This window comes from Sitophilus oryzae, unplaced genomic scaffold (genome assembly GCF_002938485.1).
Source record: "Sitophilus oryzae breed Bouriz unplaced genomic scaffold, Soryzae_2.0 scaffold_1499_pilon_pilon, whole genome shotgun sequence".
In the NCBI taxonomy this organism is placed as follows: Eukaryota; Metazoa; Arthropoda; class Insecta; order Coleoptera; family Curculionidae; genus Sitophilus; species Sitophilus oryzae.
This window is the reverse complement of record NW_022146168.1, coordinates 1,601,035-1,626,182: the sequence shown is the minus strand read 5'-3', so window position 1 is coordinate 1,626,182 and position 25,148 is coordinate 1,601,035. Positions and strand designations below refer to the sequence as shown.

The 25,148-nt window shown below is 32.0% G+C and overlaps 1 protein-coding gene and 1 pseudogene across 1 annotated transcript in view; one reads left to right on the top strand and one right to left on the bottom strand.

Moving 5' to 3' along the window:
- LOC115877831 overlaps window positions 1-8,016 on the top strand; it is a 41,764-nt pseudogene extending 33,748 nt beyond the window's left edge.
- Window positions 1-22,270, bottom strand: part of LOC115877828 — a 298,544-nt gene extending 276,274 nt beyond the window's left edge. The window contains exon 1 of the mRNA XM_030894155.1: window positions 22,082-22,270. Within this exon, the coding sequence (XP_030750015.1) occupies window positions 22,082-22,194 (113 nt within the window). The 5' untranslated portion in view covers window positions 22,195-22,270. The remainder of the gene's footprint in view (window positions 1-22,081) is intronic.
- Window positions 22,271-25,148: the final 2,878 nt, after the last annotated feature.

The window sequence follows — 25,148 nt, the reverse complement described above, 5'->3', positions numbered from 1 at the left end:
ATAGTTTTCAAAGTGATTCACATCAAACGGATGTGACAGACGAATGTATCTGGTGCTTGCAAAATATACAAACTGTTTCGTTTACATTAAATAAGTTAAAACTAAAAGAATTTCGGACAACGTTTTGGTCAGAAGTATCACTAAATCCTAAAACTACTGAGCTTATATACTTGAGCCGAGCACTTCACCCGTGAATTAGTTGGGTGCAGTCAAGCATGAGGTTCTCCAAAGAATACCTGCATTGGAGCGTTTTATGAGTGGTTGACATTGTTGAAATTTCCATACTTGGATTGCTAAAGATTTTATTATTGTTAGAAATGAATACGGCCTCTTTTTAAATTTGCGCTTTTTCCAATGGGATTCTTTGTGGACAACTCGGGCTTCCGACCATTTTACGTTGTGGTGCTTGGACCACACATGATCTGCAATGCCCACCTTCATTGTTTCATCTCCTTGCGTATGTTTTTTTATGTTCGTCAAGTCGTACATGTAGAGGACGTTTTGTCTCTCCAGTATACGACTCACCGCACTCGCTAGGTATCTGGTAGAAGCATTCTTTTTCTTGGTTTGATGATTCCGGTTTTGTTTTAGTTAGGATACTTCTTAGAGTAGTCCTAGACTTAAAATCAGTTTTAATATTATACTGCTTAGCTATTCGCCTGATCTTCTCCGATGTTCCTTTCACATATGGAATCGTCAAGAGAGAGAGAGAGAGAAAGCATCCTCCTTAGGCTGACGCACCAATGAGTCAGACTTGCAATTGGATATAATATTGTCGAGGGATTTTGTAGAATAACCATTTTGAAGGAAATCGGTTTTAATATTACTTAGTTCAGAATTCAGAGATTCTTGGTCACTGCATATACTACATTGCTCTATGACATAATGATTTAACTAACTATACCTCTTTTGGTTGCTTCAGAATGGTTCGACTGAAAATTTAAATATTGTCACAGAAGTTTTTCTCTTTCTCAATCGTGAATCTGATTGAGTCATTCCGTGAATTAAAATGATTGAGAAAGGAATGCAACTGTTTATCTGTTCCATTCCAGATTATAAACGTATCATCAAGAACATAACAATCCAAGAAAGGAAATTTTAACAATATAGCAACCACTCATAAAACGCTGCAATGCAGATATTCTTAGTGGAGAACCTCAGGCTTGACTGAAACCAACTAATTTACTGGTGAATGCTTGGTATAAGCTCAGTAGTTTCAGGTAGTAGATTTAGTTTAGTTAACATACTTGATAACGGGCAGTGATACTTCTGACCTCGCTTCTGACCGAAACGTTGTGTAAGCAAAAATAAATAAAAACAACGGAAATCCGAAATTCTTTTAGTTTTAATACTGAATCATTGTCTATCACATTCAAAGTAACATTAAATAAGTTATTGCCGCCAAATAAAACACTAATTCACCACTATACACTAAACTCTTTTACTTTTGCACTGGACGCGCGTTTCTCTGTCCATGTTAGCATCATCAGCAAATGATTAAAACTAAACTAATATCTACAAATTGGGCGTTCATATAAGCGCTCAATTGACACCGAGTAGGCATGACAAAAACTAGCCAAGCGAATCACATTAACGTAACCGAGCGTAACAATTAATTACCGAAACTAGAGCAATGAGAACAGAGAACTGGAAGGAATTGGACCATTGTCTCTGTTCATACTATCTTTACATTTATTAATTTTGACGCTCTCTTATGCATCTAATCCTATAATTTGAGACTTGTTTAATTAATTTTAAATTATTAATATCAATACAGTTTGAGTCTTAAATAAGTGCAAATATTTTCAGGGCTGGTAGATCTCGATTCTAGAGACATATTTTCTCCTTATTGTTTGTCAAGTAAATCCAAAATTATCGAGTTATTTTACTTTGAAAATTTCCAAATAAAAAATGATTTTTTGCTAAAATTTTGAGAATCAATTTTTGCTGGATTTTCTTTCTTGTAAATTTAATATACTACCTATGTTGCCATATTATCAACAAATTATGTTTTTAACTAAAAATTTTAAAAAACCCAAAAATTTATTTTCGCGAAAAATACCTTTTAATTGTATTTCTGGGGTCGAAATATACTACCACTAAAAATATTTGCACTTGTTCAAGACTCACCCTGTATAATGTTCTTTATCAACGATACTGTCTAACACGAGCATTTGCTATTCGTTATAAGAAAACATTTAATCTTTAGTAGATTGCCAATAGGCGATAATATCGTGTAATTTTTTTAGAACGTTCAAATTCCATGGATGGCCATCATGACTTCCATGCCTTACTGGGCTATCGTAGCGGGAGCTATAGGGGAAGCATGGGGCAGCACGTTCCTTATTACAGAAATACCAACCTATCTTAGTAAAGTCACCGATATAGATATCGAAAAGGTACAATATGATAAATATAGTTTTTATAGATAAAATGAAAATTGTAATTTTTCTTTGGTAAAATTTTAGAATGGATTGTTTTCTTCAGCGCCGTATGTCGTGGCTGCAGTTTTGACTGTTCTATACGGCCCCCTTGCCGATTATTTAATTCTGAAAGGATATACATCACGAAAGACTTCAAGAAGGCTTTTCCATGCAGTTGGTAAGGTTTTTTTCAAACTAGATCCTTCAGACATTATGTCGGCTTAAGCTTAATTTTCATGCATCCGTTATACGTTGATACGATGGTCCGACGGTGCTCTGATTGGTCATAGCGTTTTCGCGCCACTTTTCATCCGTAAATATTTTACTTCAGCCCATCAACGGACCCGTTCATACGATAACGGACGTTTTGACACTTTTTTGACAAATTTAATGTAACCTTAATAAAAATATAAGTAAAATGGCAAAATCGTTATGGAAACGAAAATATAAAATAACACCAACATATATCCGATAAACGGAGGCATGAAAATGCAATAAATTTAAAAACTGCGTTATTTTCTAACCAATGAAAGTCTTTAAATTCTACCAATAAAATTAATATCGTATCAACGTATCGTCGGACAACGGATGCATGAAAATCAAGCTTTAGTGTTAAGCAAATGCTAGAATAAGACTCCCTTGGTCTTGGTCTTGTAGTCTAATAAGTAATCTTGGTCTTGACCTTGAGGGCCTAGTCTATATTGGATCTGTTGCAAGACTCTGGCAAGTCTTGCACACAAAAAAAACTGTTTGAAGTCGTACAAAGTACGTTTTTTTTGCGCGCGACTCTCAAATTATACTTTATAATTATTATTGAAACAAATGCAAATGAAACTGGTGAAAATTTTAATTTTTCATTACATATACAGGGTGAGTCTTAAATATGTGCAAATATTTTTAGGGGTGGTATATTTCGACCCCAGGAACACGCGTATGAGATTTTTTTCGCAAAAAAATATGTTAAAAATTGGGCATTTTTTTTTAAATTTTCTTGTATACCAGTTGCGTCTCAAAAGTGGCCCCATAACTTTTTTAATTTTTTCAGATATACAGAGTGTCCCAGAAATAAGTGCAAATATTTTAAGGGGTGGTAGATTTCGATAAAAGAAACATATTTTCTCTTTATCGTTTTTCAAATAAGTCCAAAATAACGGAGTTATTTTACTTTGAAAATTTCCAAAAAAATGATTTTTTGCTAAAATTTTGAGAACCACTGGATCTTTTCTGGATTTTCTTTCTTGTAAATTTAATCTAATACCTATGTTGCCATATTATCAAGAAATTATGTTTTTTTAACTAAAAACTAAAAAAAAATCCAAAAAATTTTTAAAAAAATTTGGAATTTTCAAATTTTTTTTTTCGCGAAAAAAACCTCATAGGCGTGTTTCTGGGGTTGAACTATACTACCAGTTAAAATATTTGCACTTATTTCTGGGACACCCTGTATATTTCATGTAGCAGCAAAGGATACCATTGACAATATTAACAATAATAAAATATAGTATATTTAACAAAACTTTGGTTGCACATCATAATACGACCACCAGCAAACTCCATAAGACGACGCATGGTGTAATACCATATTATATGTTAATACTATATACATACAACATGCATACATCCACATACACACGTGTTCTCAAACATCAAGTCCAAACAGATAGAACAATAAAATGTAATGTATTTATGTAAATTTTCAGATTAAAAAAACGAAATTTGGTATTTTTGTATATGACATAAATTAGGATTGATTGACGTATTCAATTCTTCTCGGCCACTTCCTGTTTCACCGGAAATTACTACAACTTTTGATTTTTAAATGGAAACCTCGGTATTTTTTTACTTTATTCGATAGAAAATGACATTCTCAAAAGAATGACTTATATTATGTCAGACTTTTGACATTTTCGCATATGGTTTATTTGAGATTGTAACATCCGGTTCATAACGACAATTTGACTCGAAATACCAGGTGTGTGGTACCAAATTATTCGTAAAAAAATGCTTTTTCCAAATATATTAATAAGCCACCCTCGTTCCATTCGGAAAAATTAAGATATATGATTAAAAATGCTATTTGGGCATCTTTTAACCTGCCAGGACAAGACACGAAAAACATTAAATCTATTTTTCCAAGGCTCCTTGATTAAAAATTAGTGTTTTTAACATATAATTATATAATTTAAGTATGATTTTTTTAAGGAGCTCTTTTAAGCAGCTCAAAAGTTGACATATGATATGTCATTCTATTCAGAGTGTTATTTTCTATCGAATAAAGTAAAAATATACCGAGAGTGCCATTTAAAAATCAAAAGACGTAGACATTTCCGGTGCAACAGGAAGTTACCAAAACAATAATTGAATACGTTAATCAATCTTAATTTATGTCATGTACTAACATATCAAATCTCGTTTTTTTATCTGAAAAAATAAAAAAGTTATAGGGGGTGAGCAACTTATGAGACGCACCCGGTAGTTGAATGTGTTTAGGCCGTATTACTTTTCTGTCGTACAGCACGTGAAAAAAAATCTGCTAAAACAAAAAATTGTTGAATAAAAGGAGATAAATATTACTCTTAGTTATACCAAAAAAGTAGAAAGTCCAAGTAATATCCCTAGAAGATAAATACGCAAAGATACTAAACATAACCAAAGCAATTTTAGTTAAGTGCTGCATTGTAGTCTGATGTCTCGTAATGTATCAGATTTGAAGTTTTATTAAAGCTCTTCGCAGAATATATCTCGATCTAACAACACAAAAGGCAGAACTACCAAAACGATCTCTATAATTTCCAATATCATTTGTAAATGTTGTTTTGGGATTAAGTTTTCATGTAATATAAGTTACAGTCTGTTGAACCAAACAAAGTAACAGCAGTCTTTTTTTGCCTTCTAATTAGAGCATTCTAATTATTTGTTTTTTATTTTTTTATGCGAAAATAGTGTGAATATATATATTTTTTTAAATTCACGATTAACTCGGTAGGTTTGGTTTCTTGACCAGAACTACTCTAGTTCAGGGTCTTTTAAATATTAAGCACTTTTCGGAAAATTCTCACTGTTCCCAATATGGCTGCTTTTAAGCACTCGTTGGTAACCAGAAAGTGTGTTTTCATAACAGTAATGCTTCCATAAAATGTCATTAGTCTATCTCTTTTCGTTTTCAAGATAAAAAATAAGAACATTATTTTTCCGCCATCTTTGTACCGCGATATCTCCCTAATGGTTGACTTTTGACCCAACGTTTATGAAGCAAACTACCCTTTATTTTGAACAAGAAATTACCCCCTGAAGTTTTTCGCATTTGTTTTGAAGCTCCCTGTATACTATAATAATTATATTAATACTATTATTATTTTTATTGCTTTCCAGGTTCCTTCTTACCATCTGCTGCTTTGATATGGCTGGCCTACGAAAAATCACCTATTGGTATAGCCATACTGCTCATTGTGGCTATCAGTTTAAATGGGGCCATGTTCTGTGGCCATAACGTCAACCACATAGACATCTCGCCTCGTTTTCAGGAGTTTTATTTGGCATATCGAATGGCATAGGGCAAGGGTTGGCTATTCTGGCACCTTTGCTTGTACAATTCGTCGTCATCGATCAGGTAAGAATGATTTATTTATATTTTTTTCAAACATTTTCCTGTTATTTGTTTGTCACTACTTTTTGAGTAGTTTTCCTCGTTTCTTTCTCTCTTTTTTTTAATGGATTAATATTTTACTTTTTTAGTTTGTTTTTCATGATAATTCAACACATTTTATATATTCATACTTTTTTGGCTATTGTTTTACTGCTGATATGCCATCAATTTAAATGTATCCCAGTATTCCGCTGAATACTTTATAAAAATGTATCTGTCATAGTTATATTTTGGTATTTTAAATAGTTTTTTTATGAAAATGATATCACTTTAACCAAGGATCATCAAAACACTTTTTTTAAATACTGCCAGTGTTTAATAGTGAGTGTTATGGTGTATTGTGGGAAATTAGTGTTTTATTTTGCTGTTCCAACATACTAAAGGTTCCAAACCCCAAGTGTAATAGTAATATTTACATTTTAAATAAAATTCTTTTGTTAGAAACATTGGACATTTTGAACATAGAGGGTCTGGTAAAAGTGCGTCGGACATCTGTAGCTCCTAGAATGAAAAACTTTTTGAATTTTGTTTAAATGCAAATCTAAAGTATGTACTAGGATGCATTTCAGGAAAATATTTTTACTTCTACCGGGTGGCTCAAAAAAGTGTGAGTGGATCGGGATGATTTTTTTTTTAATGGAATACCCTGTATATCACTGTGTATATTTGGCTTCCTTTCAGATAACTTTACATAATCCTATAAAACGAGTAAATATATTTCGACAGTTTCAGAGCTATTCATAAATAAAAAATATATATATATATTTTTTATTTTTTTAAATACAAGAACTGTCCTAAAATCAAAACTATATTATCTATTTACTTTAGATGGTCTGTACTTACTTTGCTATAAATATTGTAATCTCAAATCATACAGGATGTTCAAAATTCTGCGCCAAACTTTCTAAAATATAAAGTATTTTTTTTTCCATTTCTTAAATAGAACACCCCATATATTATTGAGTAGATGAAGAATTAAAAAATAACATTTAATACAAAAAAGAGTATTTTAAAAGATATTCGAGGTTTTATATTTCATTATGGCAGTGATTTTTCTGTCGTATTTTATCGCTGAAAGAGCTATATAAAATAATATGGCCAGTAAATACAAAAAATGTTCATCTTCTAATAATCCATTTAAAAAAATAAAGAAAAATTATTTTATATTTTAGAAAGTTTGGCGTAGAATTTTGAACACCATGTATGATGTAAGACTACGATAGCAAGTTTAGACTATCTAAAGTAAACACCTAATATAGTTTTGATTTCAGGACAGTATATGTATTTGTAATAATTTTTTTAAGAAAGGCTGAAAAATACTATATATTTTTATTTATTTATTAATATCTCTGCTAACTATCCAAATATATTTACTCATATCTTAGGATTATGTAAAGTTATCTGAAATGAAGCCAAAAAATGCATAATATACAGGGCGTTTCATTTTAAAAAAGTCATCCCGATCCACTCCCTAATTTTTGAGACACCCTGTAGAAATTAAAATATTTTCTTGAAATACATCCTAGTCCATACTTTAGATCTGCACTTAAACAAAATTCCCAAGTTTTTTATTCTGGGATATACAGATGCCCGACGCACTATTGCCGGACCCTGTATAACACAGTAACAAGGCCTAGCTCTATTAAACACTCTTTTCAAAGCATACGTTGCGAAAAAAAGAGAAAAAATCCCAAAACCAGCCCCAATTAAATGCCGTTTCCTGTTGTTTCCAGACGGACAAATACCTGTGGAGGACGATGTTCATTATAGCGGCGGCCATATACGCCGGCACGGCGGTTTTTTTCATTGTCCATCTGTCCGCGGAGAGACAATGGTGGGACGCGGCGCACAAGAACAGCAGGACGGACCTGGCCAAAGTGACGGACAATCCCGAGGAAATTGAGGCTTGCGTTGTTAGTTGGGACAATAAAAGAGTTTGAAAGTGTAGTTTTGTTTGTATTTTCACCTCCAGCTTTTTAAAATAACGTTATGCAAGCATATTGATTCTGTTTTAAGGGTCCTGTACCTCAAAAGGAAAAAACGGAACCCTTATAGCATCACTTTGTTGTCTGTCAAGACCCTTTATCTCGGGAACGCGTGGAGGTGTCGAGTTGAAATTAAAACTATATACTCAGGCATAGCCGTCTGTATTGAAAAAGCCGTGAAATAGGAAATCACGGCAACAAGGCTTAGTGGGCTATCGCGCCACATTAGTTTTAACGTTATGCATATTTTACCGGCCGGTTGTTGATGCTTTCTTAACTAATAATAATTATAGAACTTATAATATAAAGTGTTATAAACTAAAAAGTGATATATTCCGTTTGCGAAGTGTTACAGATGTGCTAGTTATAAGGTTTATTAAAAAACATTCCATATATTCGGTAAAATAATCGTGTTTATGTGTTAACTTAAACTTGTATATCTATGTGAGAGGTGTTTTTGTTATTTAAATAGTTAAGTACCTATTTGTGTTTTAAGTGTTCATACGTATAATTTTAATTTGAAGTAATGACGAAAACCTGTTGTGTCCCTGGATGTAAATCCAATTATAAAAGCACTATAAATGCTGGAGGGTAATCTGTATCTACATTTCAGATTCCTAAAACTGATGTATTAAGAGGTAAGTGGTTGAAAGCCATACCACGGGAAAATTGGTCTCCTTCAAAATATTCAGTTGTTTGTGGTTTGCATTTTCCTGAAAGTGATATTATTAGGGAGGACAATTTTCTTTTACCAGATGGTACTTTAAAAAAATTACCTACAAAAACTAGATTAAGGCCTGAAGCTGTCCCTTCTATTTTTCCAAATTTACCTCAATATTTATCTAAAAAGTACCACTGCCTAGAAAAAGCCCAGATGAAAGACGAAAGGAAGTTATAGATCGACAAGAACATTTAAATGACATTTTTGAAACATCAGATATAATTAATAATTTTCAAGATCTAATCCACAGTTATAATAGTAAAATTAATATTTCTGATTGTTGGAAAACCAAAAATTGTAACAGATATCGAAAATACAGCAAATAAAATACATTTTTATAATCTTAATTTAAGCAAAGAACCAGTTTCGATAGCCAATCAAATTTCAGTCAATCAGGATATGGTGATTAAAGTATTTTTAAATGAAATAGAATTAAAATATATCGATTTAAGTTGGATTTTACCTTTTAATCTGAAACTAACTAGATGGTCTGAGTTAGAAAATCTGTTAATGAGATACAAGGAACCCCTCCTATAATGTTGACCAATCATTCAAATGTTTAATTGAGAAAGGTTTATGTTGCTTAAATGAAGCTTGTAGTAAAATTACTCCAGAAAGGTTGGAAGATAGTTCAGAGGATCACAAAACTGGTTTAAATAACATAAACCTTTAATTGATCAATTGAAGTTACTGATTTTAAAGAAAGAACGATATTCATCTGACACTGTAATTATGTCTTTTATGTTATATACAGTTTCCCTTTGCGCATACGATTTATTGCGGGACTATTTAAATTTACCAACAAAGAGATATCTTCAATATCTTTCGTCAAGTCTTGATGTCGCACCTACTGTGTATTCTAAATCTACTGATAATGACAGAACTGCATGTAATTAATTAAATTATATCTCGAACTCTTTAAAACCCCATGAAAAAGTTGCTGTCCTTTTAATTGATGAAATATATATAAGTAAAAGGTTAGATTATAAGGGGAAAAAATTAGTAGGTGTTTCTTCCAACGACAACTCCTTGGCTACAACCATTTTAGCTTTTATGATCTGTTCGGCTTTTGGAAATGTCTGCGAAGTAATCAAATTATCACCTGTGCACAATATAAAAGGCTCGGAAATGACACCAATTACCAGAAATGTCATAACATTAATTCAAAAATGTGGCTTTACAGTTTTAGACGTAATAACAGATAACCATAGAATAAATCGTTCAATGTTTTCAAATTTAACTAAAAATTCAACTTTCTTTCCTAATCGAAATTATCCTCAAAGTAAAATATTTGTAAGCTACGATTTTGTACCCTTATTTAAAAATATTATTAACAATTGGCGAAATTTAAAAAATTTAGATAATACTTTTATATATCCAAATTTTGATAATTTTAGCCAGTTTAAATCACTGTCACTAAATATGTAATGGTATATGGTGAATATCATCGATTGTCATTTCCAAGCTAACATGACGCCGTTTTTTTTTCGTTCATTCGGTATAATAATTAGATTTGATCCATCACTGCTATATTTTTTTGTATATTTTAATTGTAAAGTACATACTCCGTATTTTATTTTTAATATTTTAACAAAAAATACTTTTACGTAAATATTATTATCTAGAAATAGATCCTTTTTGTTATTACAATCATTCTGGTTAGGTAACATTAATTGTACATGAACCCCATTGACAAATGAGAAGTATTTGTAAACGCAGTGGGGTTTTAATAAAAACATTATTATCTATTCATTGTATTTTTCGATTACAGGAACTGCCAAAATATTAACAGAGAAGCGAAGAAATACTTACCGCTCGAGGCTCTATAAATATGTTACCCTTATGTTACTATAGTTTTTTTCTATTTGTTCTCTTTTGAGGCACTAAATCATTGTTCAAGTCGTTTACGCCTCGAAATTAAAGTAGACCACTATCTAAAATGTGGCAACAGTGCGCGGGCTCCTTGTTCACGGCCCGTTTAGAGTCGGCCGTGACTCAGGTCTACAGTCTAGAGTCACTTGAAGCTATGAAAAAACAAACTTCTATAAGTTAACATAAAAAAAAGATATGACCGTTTATGCCGCAAAGAACGCACATTTTGACAGTTTCAGGGGAATTAAAATTTTTAGGGTATTTTTCATTGACCTCCCATATAGCACGTCCAAATGAAATTACGTTTCTACAAGGGAGACACATGAGAAACAACATATGTTAAAGTGAACCTAAGTGTTCATCTAGTTCTAACATATACATATGAGATACACGCAGGTTTATATTGATAGAATTGTGTGATACAGTGTTTACTAGTTGTATACCGTATGTACTCAAGATTCTAAAGAGTTTTTTGTAACGTAACAAATAATTATTAAAATGATGAAATCTGACGTCGGTATATGAGACATACAATGTATAAGTCATATGTATGTGTGATACTTCGTATCATAGTTGTGCCTATAGTACACACCTTGTAAAAATGTGACGTATACACATAATATAAATATCTATATAGACACTTTGTAAAGTGACTGTTGTGTCTACATTCTAGCATGAAATGAAGGTGTGCGCATGCGCGGATAGCCTCAGCGTAGACACACCGACCAAGTGTATCTTATGTGTCCTCTCTCCTTTCTTCTTTCTAGGAGTGGTACGTATTAGCAGCCATTATTGTTTTATCATTCGGAAGCTCTATATAAATGTTCTGTTTGTGTGTAGTTTAAAAGAGATTTTAAGGTAAGTACAAGTTTTTAATTACCTTGTTACACCTTCCGAAGGGTATTATTAATATTATAGCAGCGACTCTTCCCTTACTCGATACCCAATATACCAAATTTTGACTCCAATGAATGAAAACTCCAAATATTCTCGTATAATGATAAAGAGGTTAGCTGAGTTAGCTCTGCAATATATTTTTTTTTAATTTGGAAATAATACAAATCTAAATGGACCATAGAAAGAAAGATTTAAACACTTCAAAGAACTTCTTACACTGATATTCGGTAAGTTATTGATGGATCAATATGCAGGTATGTTTAATATTCAATAATCAGTTTCATATAAAATTTAAGGGTGAGATTGTTAATCTGGAAATAAAATACAACAAAGTCCAACAGAGTGCTCGATGAATGAGTATGCTAATAAACCAACTTCTTGGAGGAAAAAGAGGAGAAAAAAATGACTAAACGAGGTCCACCAAATTTTGGCGATATACCAGTGTTTACCATTTTAGTATGTTGTTATACTAGGTACTTATATTTTTAATACATTTTGATATAAATTCTGTTCTTTTACAGTGTTTTCTTCTTCTGATTTCTACAGTGTAAATAATTATTATTATTGTGTTATTTGCGCTATTGCGTTCCATGATATAAAGAAATATAAGAATTTTATTTTTTAACCACTTAATCCATTTTATGGATGAAAAATGGTACATTTAATACAAAACAAAAATGGAACAATTTTAAGGCTACTTCTCTTGAACTTACGATCGAGATACTTTTGGTAAATACAAAGTTTTGCCTTCCTAATTTTCGTTCTAAAAGATATAATTGGTATCATTAAATAAATATTTCTTAAAAGAACGAAAAGTTAGGCATCAAAACTTAATATTATTTCCTAAATTCGTTCATAAGAAGTAGTTTTATCTACCACAAGAGTCCAGCAATGAGTACGTCGGGCATCTGTTAGCTCCGAGAATAAAAAACTTGAGAATTTTGTTTAAGAGCAAACCTAAAGTATGTATCAGAATGTATTTCAGGAAAATATTTTAACTTCTATAGGTTGGCTCAAAAGTGTGGAGTGGACCTGGATGATTTTTTTAATTGGTATGGTAATAACACCCTGTATATTATTGCATTTTCAGTTCCTTTCAGATCACTTTACATAACCCTAAGATATGAATAAATATATTTCGATAGTTTTAGAGATATTAAAAACAAATCAAAAATATATATTTTCACCTCTTCTTAAAAAATTATTAAAAATTAAAAATACAGGAACTGTTCTGAAATCAAAACTATATTAGGTATTTACTTTAGATGGTCTGTTCTTACTTTGCTATAAATATGGTAATCGTAAATCATACAGGATGTTCAATATTCTCCGGCAAACTTTCTAAAATATAAATATTTTTTCTTTGTTTTTTTTTTTAAATGGGACACATTGTATATTATTTTTTTATTAGATGGAGAGTTAAAAACTGAACATTTTTTGTATTTAGAGTATTTCAAAATTTTTAACGGTTTCGCAGATACACGCAGTATTAATTCATATTGCGTTTTCAATGGTAAAATACGAGAAAAAATCATTAGGTGGCTTTGATAAAAATTTACTGTGGAAAATGCCATATGAAATATAAAACCGCAAATATCTGCGAAAGCGTTAAAAATTTTGAAATACTATAAATACAAAAAATGTTTATTTTTTAATTTTCCATCTATTGAAAAAATAATATACAGGGTGTTCCATTTAAAAAAACAAAGAAAAATTATTTTATATTTTAGAAAGTTTGGCGTAGAATTTTGAACATCCTGTATGATTTACGATTTTCATATTTATAGCAAAGTAAGTACAGACCATCTAAAGTAAATATCTAATATAGTTTTGATTTCAGAACAGTTCTTGTATTTTTAATAATTTTTTTAAGAAGGGCTGAAAAATATATATTTTTTATTTATTTTTTAATATCTCTGAAACTATCGAAATATATTTATTCATATCTTAGGGTTATGTAAAATGATCTGAAAGGAATCCAAAAATGCAATAATATACAGGGTATTCCATTTAAAAAAAATCATCCAGGTCCTCACACTTTTTTGAGCCACCCTATAGAAGTTAAAATATTTTCCTGAAATACATCCTGGTACATACTTTAGGTTTGCACTTATACCAAATTCTTAAGTTTTTTATTCTTGGAGCTACAGATGCCCGACGCACTATTGCCGGACCCTGTATATACGAAGCAAAATACATACGTATACACGCTGTAGTCACAACTGCAATGTGTAAACATAATTTAAAGGTAATACACAAGCACTGTGTATCCTACGGCACATTGTAATCTCTTACTTTGTGTATACGTAAATGATATACTGTGGCTACATTGTGAGGCGGACGTTTAACCTTTGTGCATATGTGTTAAACTACAATGTGTAAACGTAGCATATTTACATCGGGGGAATTGTGTCACCCTGTGTCTACATCTAATAATGTAAACACATCGTAAATGTGATTTGATGTGCTGTATGGGCTAGAACTATGACATTTGGCAAGTAATACGAGTACCGTCTTATACTACAAGCACAAGTATAAGGAAAAATTTGAAGACTATACATGTTAGTACAGTAAATAAGGACACGAAAAGACCCAAGTGTCGGCGTAATTCATCGACCATGACTTTTAGGCGGATTGTGTAGATTTAGGGGAAAAATCGTAACACCGTGTTCGGCCAGCTTTGGCCTAAATGACCCAAAAATCAGTTTTTCGCAAATATTTTGGAATAAAAAATGAAGATTAGGTAATTACCTACCTATAAAAATGGTCTTTATCATTTTTTTACGTAGAATTAGTAGTTTTTGAGATATTCCGCCTCAAATACTACCTGAATTTTCTCTCCAAGTCTTAACGCTTCGGAGATAGACTTCATGAGCGAATATCATAGCTGAAAGCAAACATAACTTCTTGGGAGCAATACACTGAAAAAAATATTGTTCATAATATTAATGAACATTATTATTAACTGTTGTTTCATTGGGACAATGATTTTTTTCATTAATATAATGATTTGTTAATCATAGATCGATTTCCGATTTATTAATACTATGAATCTAATTTCATCAATATAATGAAAATCTGGTTATTAAATTAATGTACGATTTTCATTAATATAATGAACGCGTTGTTTATTTTAGTGCTGAAACTTTAATAAACACATATTCATTATATTAATGTACTAAATCATTGATTAATGAGTTGTACATTGTGACAATGAACAATGTTATTAATACAACGAACACATTACATTATATTAATGTATGCGGTTATCAATCTCATGAATAAAATATTAGGGCTTAAATGTCCGCCATGTTGATCGGTTACTTTGGCACTTTAATAACATCTGTGTGGTTGAGTTATTCAGTGAGGCTTTAGTTTCGTTAGAGCGGTAAGTGTTCTCTTCAGTATTTTAAATATTTTAAATAAAAGTCCTATCGTATTGTAGTTAATTTGTTGTGTTGTCAAATCAAATTCCGCTGTGTGAGATCTCTGGTGTGGGTATTCATTAAAACAGCGGTTTCCAAATATGTTTCAGAAGATAAAAAACAAAAAGGAGAAAAACATAGTAACAAGTCGAGGCATGGAACTGATTATTAAGGTAAATTCGAATGTTTTTTTAATATTTGGCATTTTAATTATTTTGATATACGTCTTTCAGAACCGGAAGAAAATGTTGAGACCTGCCTTCAAGCCCTCAAATTCGACAATTTAACATCGGACCCACTTGATGCGACTAAGAAAGCCTGTTGCAAATTCGTCTAGACGTTATCAAGTCTAAGGATACAGTTAATATAATGAAGAAATGGTCTTTTTATAGAAATCCCTCAGGATATCGACTGGTAAATTAATTTTCTTATTATAATTTACCTTAAAATTAATAATAACATTACTATTCTCTTCGTCGATTCGATTTTTTTAATTTTTAATTTGTATATGCTATATCGAATTTAATAAATTATTATTAGTTTATTGCACTTGTTTTTTATTGTCCTAATGGAAAAATTTACTGTGCTCGTAAGTAAGTCGGAACTATTGGTAATTTTGTTACCTTTGTAGCTAAGGGCTTGTTCAAATGGAAATCTATTTATAGTAGAATTATTTTAGGTAGTTGACTGGGAAATGACTATCAATGACATTTCATATCAATGACAGCGATCTTTATCATCGATTATATGGTATAACAAGAGTTACTAATAGTGTCGACTTTTAAATGTATAACTAAATAAGTTATGAAATTATTTCATTGTATTAATGATAACGGTTCATTAATATAAGGGTTTAGGTACATTATATTAATGAAATCTGTTCATTGTACCAATGAATGTGTTCTTCAAATTAATAAACACTGTTTATTGATTTAATGAACTTAAATTTCATAGAGTTAATGAATTACTTTTCATTGTGCCAATGAAATCGTTCATCGGCTCAAAATTAATGATTTAATTCATTATATTAATGAACTTTTTCATTATATTTATGTCGACTTTTGGTTCAGTGTAAATTGTACCAAATAGTTGTTAGATAAATTGTTAAGACAAATCTATCAGATAAATCTTAGTGATGACACTAATTCAAATTGATGACTCAATTCATTGAAGCGAATTATCGTACAAAGTTTATCTGAGTGTTTATTCGTTGCGTTTGTGTCGTTTATAAAGATTTATTCCTAAATTTGGTATGATTTACCTGCGATCGTCGATTCTTCGGAAGTCCAAAGAATCTGAGCGATTTGTTTGTTACCCGTATGTACTTTCCTTTCAGTCCGTACTCCGTACTACGATTATAAAATAATGCCGAGGGAATAAAAAGAGGACAAAATGGGTTAAGACCTTAGGTTAAAACAATGACTAAAGAAATATAACAACATAAGGACATGTAACGCCCATATACGGGCTGCAGCAGAATTGATGACATTAGACGCCATTTTTTTGATGGCGACGAATGAGTCATAAGCTGGTCATCAGCGACACAATTTTAGCGATTTTTAATAGTTTGTGTATAGTGAACTTTGTATAAACTTTATTACAATGGCAATTAGTTATTCAGCTTTCAAATATAAAAGCCGCAGCGATAAGAAAGAGCCAGGAGTTACGTTTCATAGGTAAATAAACAGTCCGCTTCACCTTTTTAGCGTTTTCTTAACTTTATTATTGAATTCAATAATTATTTTTCTATTATATGTACTTGATGTGTGCTATACGTCAATACCAATTTTGTACCTTTGTTAACATTTTAATACGATTTTTTCGTAATTAATTAGTATGATGCCACCGCCTACACCATAAGCGTAGTTAAAACATTTATTAAAAATATAAATAACCCTTCAATCAGCTAAGTTAAGAAAGTTTTGGTTATTTCCTATTCCTTAACTTTCTACAAAATATCCTCCAATAATTCGCGACAAATTTCTCTGGCCATTTTAATCGCTGTGTTAGTATACTAGGCAAAATTATCATCCCAAATCATTCCTCAGCAATTAATCTGCAAAAATTCAAATTTTCTTGATGACAAACTAGCAGATTTTTCTTTACAATTTCTGCAATTCGACGATACATCGGTCAAACCGGCGGATAGAACTCTTCGTGTGTGTTGAGCTATAGCTGATTTTGAATTTTGGCAAATAATTTAAGACGATAAAAAAAATTTCGCCTAGTACACTAACACAGCGATTAAAATGGCAGACAAATCTGTCGCAAATTATCGAAGGATATTTTGTAGAAAGTTAAGGAATGGGAAACAACCTCACAACGATAATAAATGTTTAAGTATCTTCATCTATGCGTTGGAACTTTTTAAAATCATCAGAATCATCCTTTTGCAACCGCTTTATAAGCCACCTATGGTATAATTATTTTCCTAATAGGCATATTTTAACCAAAGGTCTTAAATCCACTTTGTCCACTTTTTATTCCCTCGGCGTCATTTTATAATCGTAGAGTACTGACTGAAAGGAATTAGAATTTTAGAATTTAGAATGAGTGGGAGGGGGGTTAATCACTTCGACCTTACAGATCCATTGTGTCCCCCTTTCTTGAATCATAACTCATCATACAGTCCCAGGGCTTTGACAAAAGCCAGTATCTGGGACGGTTTTATAGAGGGTAGTTCTCCATCTCCAATATCAGTCGTACCAAAATTCATGGCACGAATGGTTGTCGTCTCGGCGCACTCAGTGATGAGGTGTACTGGTGTTTCACCATCTTCCCCACAGAATCTGCATTCGCCATTTCTTCTTAGTTTCAATCTACTGAGGTGTTCATTGAGGAGCCAGTGTCCTGTTAAAAACCCCGTGACAATCCGAAGATTGTTCTTACTCAGACCCAGGAAGATCTGTGATTTTTCTTGATCATAAGCCCTCAGAAACTTCTTCGAGTGTCCTAGACCATTGCAAGATTTCCATTCCAGGTAGCGGATGGAATCTTCCAAGTCCTTGAGTTCCGCCTTGAGTTGGTTACCACTTGGAAAGCAGAACGGTTCTGGTCCAGTTAGTGGAGTGTTCGCTCCTTTCCTAGCTAGATTATTTGCTTTTTCATTGCCTTCTATCCCTTGGTGAGCAGGCACCCAGTGTAGGAGGACTTTGTTTTTTTGCCTAATTTATTCAGCTTCTCTATGCATTCTTTGACCAATTTCGAATTGATTGATACTGAGTTGATCGCCTTTAACGCTGCTTGACTATCAGATAAGATGGCTATTTCTTGTTTCCGATAGTTCCTATCTAAGATAAGTTGTACGCATCTCTCGATAGCGTAGATTTCTGCCTGTAGGATACTAGGGTAAGAACTGAAAAAAGGAACTACTGAAAGGAAAGTACATCTACAAGTAACAAGTAAATCGCTCAGATTTTTTGGATTTCCGAAAAATCAACGATCACAGATAAATCATAACAAATTTAAGAGTAAATATTTATAAACGACACAGACGCAACGAATAAACACCCAGATAAACTTTGAACGATAATTCGTTTCAATAAAACTTTGAATTAGTGTCATCACTAAGATTTATCTGATAGATTTGCCTTAACGTAGATAAATCGTCAAACCAAACCAAACCAAAACAAATATTTGGTACAATTTATTGCTCCCAATAAGTATTTACGTGTGTATTCAGCTATTTATAGGACAAATTTTGTTTAATAACTAAAGGTTAAAATTTAATATATTTTTATGTTTCAAAGTTCATTAAAAAGATAGAATCAACAGCTATCACACTTTGGAACTTTGGCATATTTTATGATGATAAAAAAACCAGGCACACATTCCTTAGCCCAAAAATTTTCAGATTTTTACAAACTTATTCATATTTTCAGTAATAATAGCTTATTTGTCAATGTTTTTTGTGCGGGTACCAGATATCACAAGCATTTTGTCATACACAATTTTATAAGTCATGTTTCACAGCCCCTAGACCATCAAGAGGCGTTTCATTTTTTCTATGTTATATATGATCTTATTTTTTTCTATGCCATAATATACCATCTTCTATTTTTAACATCTGAGATATTCAAAACTTAGTATATAACCCGGAGACAAGAAATCGTATGGAAATTTGATAGAACCATTAATATAAAACGGTGTAGAAAAAACGGCGACATTGAATATTTCCCCCTTTCAAATTTCGTATTTACGTGGAAACGATATGTTTGATCTACATTTTCATGAGGCGGCCGATTTGACATGTTGGCAAATTTACATACAGCGAGCGAAATATGGGTTCGGAAAGTCAATATTTCCATTGAACGGTGCAAATAATAAATTTGGTTAAAGGTAAACTGTCTTCAGAAGGGAGAAGTGTTGTTGTTTTGGATGTAGGGTAGGTACGAAACAAATTTAATAAAGAGCAAGTAGCAATAAGAGATATTTTTATAGGAAAGTCAATAAAATGTCATTGCTATTTATTGCAATTTCATTACCTTTTCCGTAGCATTGAACGAAATAGATTCTTTGCTTCTTTAACATAATAAATCAGCAAAAAATTTGCCGTTAATCAAAAATTAATACTAGTCATAATCAAAATTTTGAAGTTTTAATGTCATAATCCAGATATTTATATTCTTTTTATAAGTTTTACGGATCTATTACCGTACCGAAAGTGTATCTTTTTTGGCCGCTTTTGCAAACAAAGTCATTATGAGAGCAGCCTATACTAGACATATTTAATTTACTTATTTGAGTTATTTCCACATCCGATATTAAGATTGTCAAATTATAAAGGCGGCCTACTAGACACACTTAATTTGCATGTTTGGATTATTTACCCATAAAACAAAAGAAAAGGTTCCGTTGCTAGGCTGTTTATTTACAAGATTTCCGTTTCTATCAGTGAAATGAAATTTAAAATAAATAACTAACAAATAATAAAAAACCCATTATACGGGATATACTGTGATAAAAAATAGTTGTTAAAAAGAAAATATAAGTAACAGTGATAGTGACAATCCAGCTGAAATTTATGAAGCCGCCAATACGAAATTGTAAAAAAATTGTTACTTACTTCAAAAGACACTCGCTTAAAAAAATTTGTGTGCACCTCGGCCGTATGATCTTTTTTGTCCTCTCCTGAAATTTCCTTGCACCGCAAATTTCAGATTCGGCCAAAAAACATCAACTTTACGGCCTTGGTACACAAATAACTATTTTCAAACGTCACAAAAATATTATTTTTTTATAAAAAAAGTCATTTTATCGCCTAGGCATAAAAGTAAAGCACTTTTACGCCTAAGCAACGCCTAAGCATAAAAGTAAAGTCTGTCTAACGAGAAGATCCTTGACAGTGATAGATGTCTGTCATTTTAATTACAAAGTAGTTTATTTTATTTTACAAAGAAATAAGTTGGTATAACTAGAACGCCTAGCAGGAAATTAATATATTTAAAATTTGACTGACAACTACTGACAAGTGATTACTTAAAAATATTGTAAAAAAACTGTATAAAACTGAAAAAATGTTATTTTATTTAATAACAAACGGTACCTATGTGTTAATACAAAACAAACAAGAATAAGACACCACATACCAAAAAAATATAAAAAAGAACTATTTCTTACTTTCAAGCTTTATGAAACTTCCCACATTTATGATTATATTTATCAATATAACTTATGTACAAATACAAATTTGTAATATTCCGCGGGAATAAATAAAACAACATAAATAAAACAAACTATTCAAAATATTGTAAAAAAAAACTGTAGAAAACTGAAAAAATGTTATCGAGTTATTTAATTTAATAACAAACGGTACCTATGTGTTAATACAAAACAAACAAGAACAAGACACCACATACCAAAAAAATATAAAAAATAACTATTTCTTACTTTCAAGCTTTATGAAACTACCCGCATTTATGATTATATTTATCAATATAACTTATGTACAAATACAAATTTGTAATATTCCGCGGGAATAAATAAAACAACATAAATAAAACAAACTATTTTATTAATAATAATAATTTTTATACCTTAAAGGTTAATAATTAACTTTAATCTTAATTTTTTAAACTAGTACCTTTTGACATTATTTTTCTGCAGCTGCAGTACTAAAAGCCATTATTTACCTATCGTGTAATGTCGATATTTTACAGCTACTCCAGTTTTTAGTATGTGTTTAGTATGGTCCTTCTACCATATTCGAGATGCACTTATCTACGACGAGATGGTATACGAACTTTATTGATGGTAACTTTATTGGTGTATAAGACTTTCTGCCTGGGCAACGAGTATTAACCATAAACTGTGCTGAGTTAATTTTCACTCGATTTTTCCTCCACTTGACTTCAAAAGACACAAAACACACGTAATAACACGAATCAAAATGCATCATCTTCCAAAACGCAGGGTATTTGACAAAAGCTGACACAAAATTATAACCTATAATTTGGCAATACTTTGACAAGTGTCAAAAATCTAAAGGCGAGTTCATACGCATTGGCGCCCGTTTGTCGTTCATCGTTCCGTCAAACCAATAAAATTGAAATACGATCTGTCATTTTTGAAATAAATCAATAAAACAGGTTAAAAACAACAAGAGACGACGTATGACGGATTTATATTTAAACCCATCCATAGTTAACTTAAAAAATTATTAGAAACTTTTTTTAGTAAAATAAGTAGATTGGTATGGGACTGCCATCTGCTTTTCTTCTGTCATCGTCTGTCGAAATCTTACCTGAGAAAAAAAAACAGAGTTTACGAAAATATATTATTAAACTGACATAAAGTGTCAAAGTCAACGAGCGGACCTATAGTTTTTCGATATATAATTACATACAAGGTATGACTTTTAAATATTTTATATTATTTCAAACGTTTGAAATTGTTTAAAAAATTATTTGTGGCATTTGCAAAAAAAACGCATGTTCTATTCGGAGTAAAAATTACTTTTTGTGCCCTCGCCTGTGAAGTGAGACACCACTCGATAATTCTATAGTTAACGATACATCGATAACTAACGATCGATAGATAATCACATTATCACCCCTCCCTAGTAAATACCTCTGTATAACTTTTCAGAGAAAGAAATCTTCGTTTTCACTTACCGAAATGACAAATTTGAGTGTGACACATATTCGTCGGGCTTCGATGTCCAATTGAACGTCAACGAAGACTGTTTTACAAAAGTTTGGAAAACTCCAGGTCCACAATCCTCCATTTTCTGCACATTCCCAGAATATTCTCCGGGAACTGATGGAGATATTATTAAACTTGCAAGTCCCGGAGTTGTGAGATGCACTGAAAAGAAAACGAAATTTTATTTTATATTCTCTTATATTTCGATATTCTTTGGTGTATATTTTCGTAATATTGTTTCAAAAATGTTGAAGAGTCATTACATGTCATTACCTTGCTATTTCTATATTCTGTATAGTTAAAATTCTATGTTTAATATCATAAGGTATAGATAAATCTAAAATGAAGATACCTAAGACCGTGCAATACGCGGAAGCGTCTCATTAGTTAATTTTTTATTATTTACAGTTTATAATTAAAGTACGTTTCAATATTAAACTCCAAACTTCATTGAAAAGAAGAAGCAAACGTAAAAGTAGAGAATAGGTACATTAAAAATGCATAAAAGATAAATTTTATAATAGAGGTATTGAAATTTAGAAAACGTCAACATTTTTGACGTTTCCAGTATTTTACCAAACCGTTCCGTATCAAACCGATGTTTTTCAGGAACCGCTCTTTACCGTAGTTTACCGGTCTGGTTCGCCTGGTTTTGCAACGGAATACAGCCTTATTTGTATACGTCAATATATTCATTTCCCATTTCATTTCCTCTCATGCCGGCAAGGATTGCAGTGACGTCAAATTGAAACCCCCAAAGTAACGATTTTATGGACAAATTAGACCGGTTAATTCTGTTTAAAAACTGTAAACTATTCTGTACTGTTTAATCGGCCAAATTTGTCCATAGGAATTGATACAGTCTTTGCGGACATAGGGGGAAGTGAAATAGGAATTGAATAATATTTACCTATTCAAACGAAAGGAAGTGAGACTGTAAACTACAGTGACGTAGAATGTTTAGGAGGGGAGTTAATCATCGCGACCTTACCGTGAAGTTTGGCCAAAGTACGTATTATGTATTATTTATGGGGTTAAGCAATCCTATCTATTTACCGTTTTAACTAATGACTATTGTCTTTTACTCATGACTCAGTTCATACTTTGATATTTTACTGAACACCTGAACATTGATGACGGAAAATGATATTAGTCAGTTCAAAATTTAAAGTATCTACACTTGCGGCCTCTTTTGATGTACTAACTTAGGCAGTATTCCGTAGCAAAACCAGGCGAACCAGACCGGTAAACTACGGTAAAGAGCGGTTCCTGAAAAACATCGGTTTGATACGGAACGGTTTGGTAAAATACTGGAAACGTCAAATGTTGACGTTTTCTAAATTTCAATACCTCTATTATAAAATTTATCTTTTATGCCTTTTTAATGTACCTATTCTCTGCTTTACGTTTGCTTCTTCTTTTCAATAGAGTTTAATATTGAAAAGTACTTTATTAATAAACTGTTAAACTCGTTAGACAGCCCAAGTGAAGATTTGCAGGTCCAATATTAAAACAGATCAATAATAAATAAACAAATCTAATCAATATTTATATTTTTATAGCTTACTAAACATTCACGATTACTTCTTGTCTTGTTTTTCATGTTTTCTTTAAATGTTCCTGACTTTAAGAAACAATGGCTGCATGATAAGTTTAAATGGTCCTAAAAAGTCATTCTATTTAGTTAATGAAATTTATTTACCTTTACTGCCTACCTCCATTGCTTTGGGATGTAAATACAAAATATTATTACAATTTTTAGAAATTAAATGAGAATTTTACTCGAACTTCCAATATTCTGTCAGTTAAATGACATTGATTGACAAACAAAACCAGAAAAACCAGCCTTCTCGCACTGGTTAGTTTGGTGACAGTTATAACCGAATTTTTCAGGAACCATGATACGTAATAAGAAAACTTTCAGGAAACGGATAGAAACGGAACATAAAACCATAACCAAGGTAAGCAACGGAATACACCCTTAGATAACTTAAAAGCAAAAAATTCAACTTTTGTCAGTTGATTTACTGTTTATACGAAATATTTAAATTCTCAAGATGTGTAGCTCAGGCGATTGTGGTGTAGCTGTGCAATCATTGAAGCAAATATGTAACAAAATACACAACTCTGTAGCTTGTGGCAACCCTGGTGAGTGATACTATTATTTACATACGAAGGTAGAGTGGAGGGAGATTTGTTGGAGTTCGAGACGCTTCTGCTTCGAAAGCCAGACGGACAAGCAACCAGACGGACCTGGAACAAGCTAAAGCTCTGTCAAGGAAGCCTTTACTGAAAACTTTACGGTAAAGATCCTGACACAGCAGAGCACATAATATGCCACTGCGAGGTTTTGGACTGCAAGTGATCTTTTTTTTTGAGAAAATAAGGCTAGAACCGGAGGAACTCTGTTCCCATCCTATCATGGACCTGCTCAAGCTGCTGCGGGGCACAGGTATTCATCGGATAGAGGTACCGATTCCCAATATTCAATTCGATAATACAAATCTAGAATGCCACTTTATCTAAAGAAGAAAACATTTGACCGATATGTATATACTACCAGTCATGACCTATGTGTGCGAAATCTGGACACTTAAAACGGACATTATAAGGAAACTGCAGGTCGCACAATGACCAATGGAACGAAATATGCTGAGAATAACCAAGAGAGACCTAAAAGAATAGAGTGGATACTAAAAAAGAATGTCATCCATAGAATTAAATCCTTTAAGTAGCAATGGGCAGGACACCTGGCAAGAAGGACGGACTACAGATGGACTACAAAAATTACAGCATGGTATCCACGAGGAATTAAGAGACCTAGAAGAAGACCAAACCTGTGATGGGACCAAATCTGATGATATTACGGGTCCAACTACAAAGAGAGGAACTAAAATGCGAGGGAGGCTACATCATGATTGGAAATAGTTGGATAAGTTGAAAATGATGATGATATTCCTTGAAAGATGGTAATAATTATATCTACAGGGTTGTTCACCACATACGACACGGAGTATTGTAGCTAAACGATTAGAT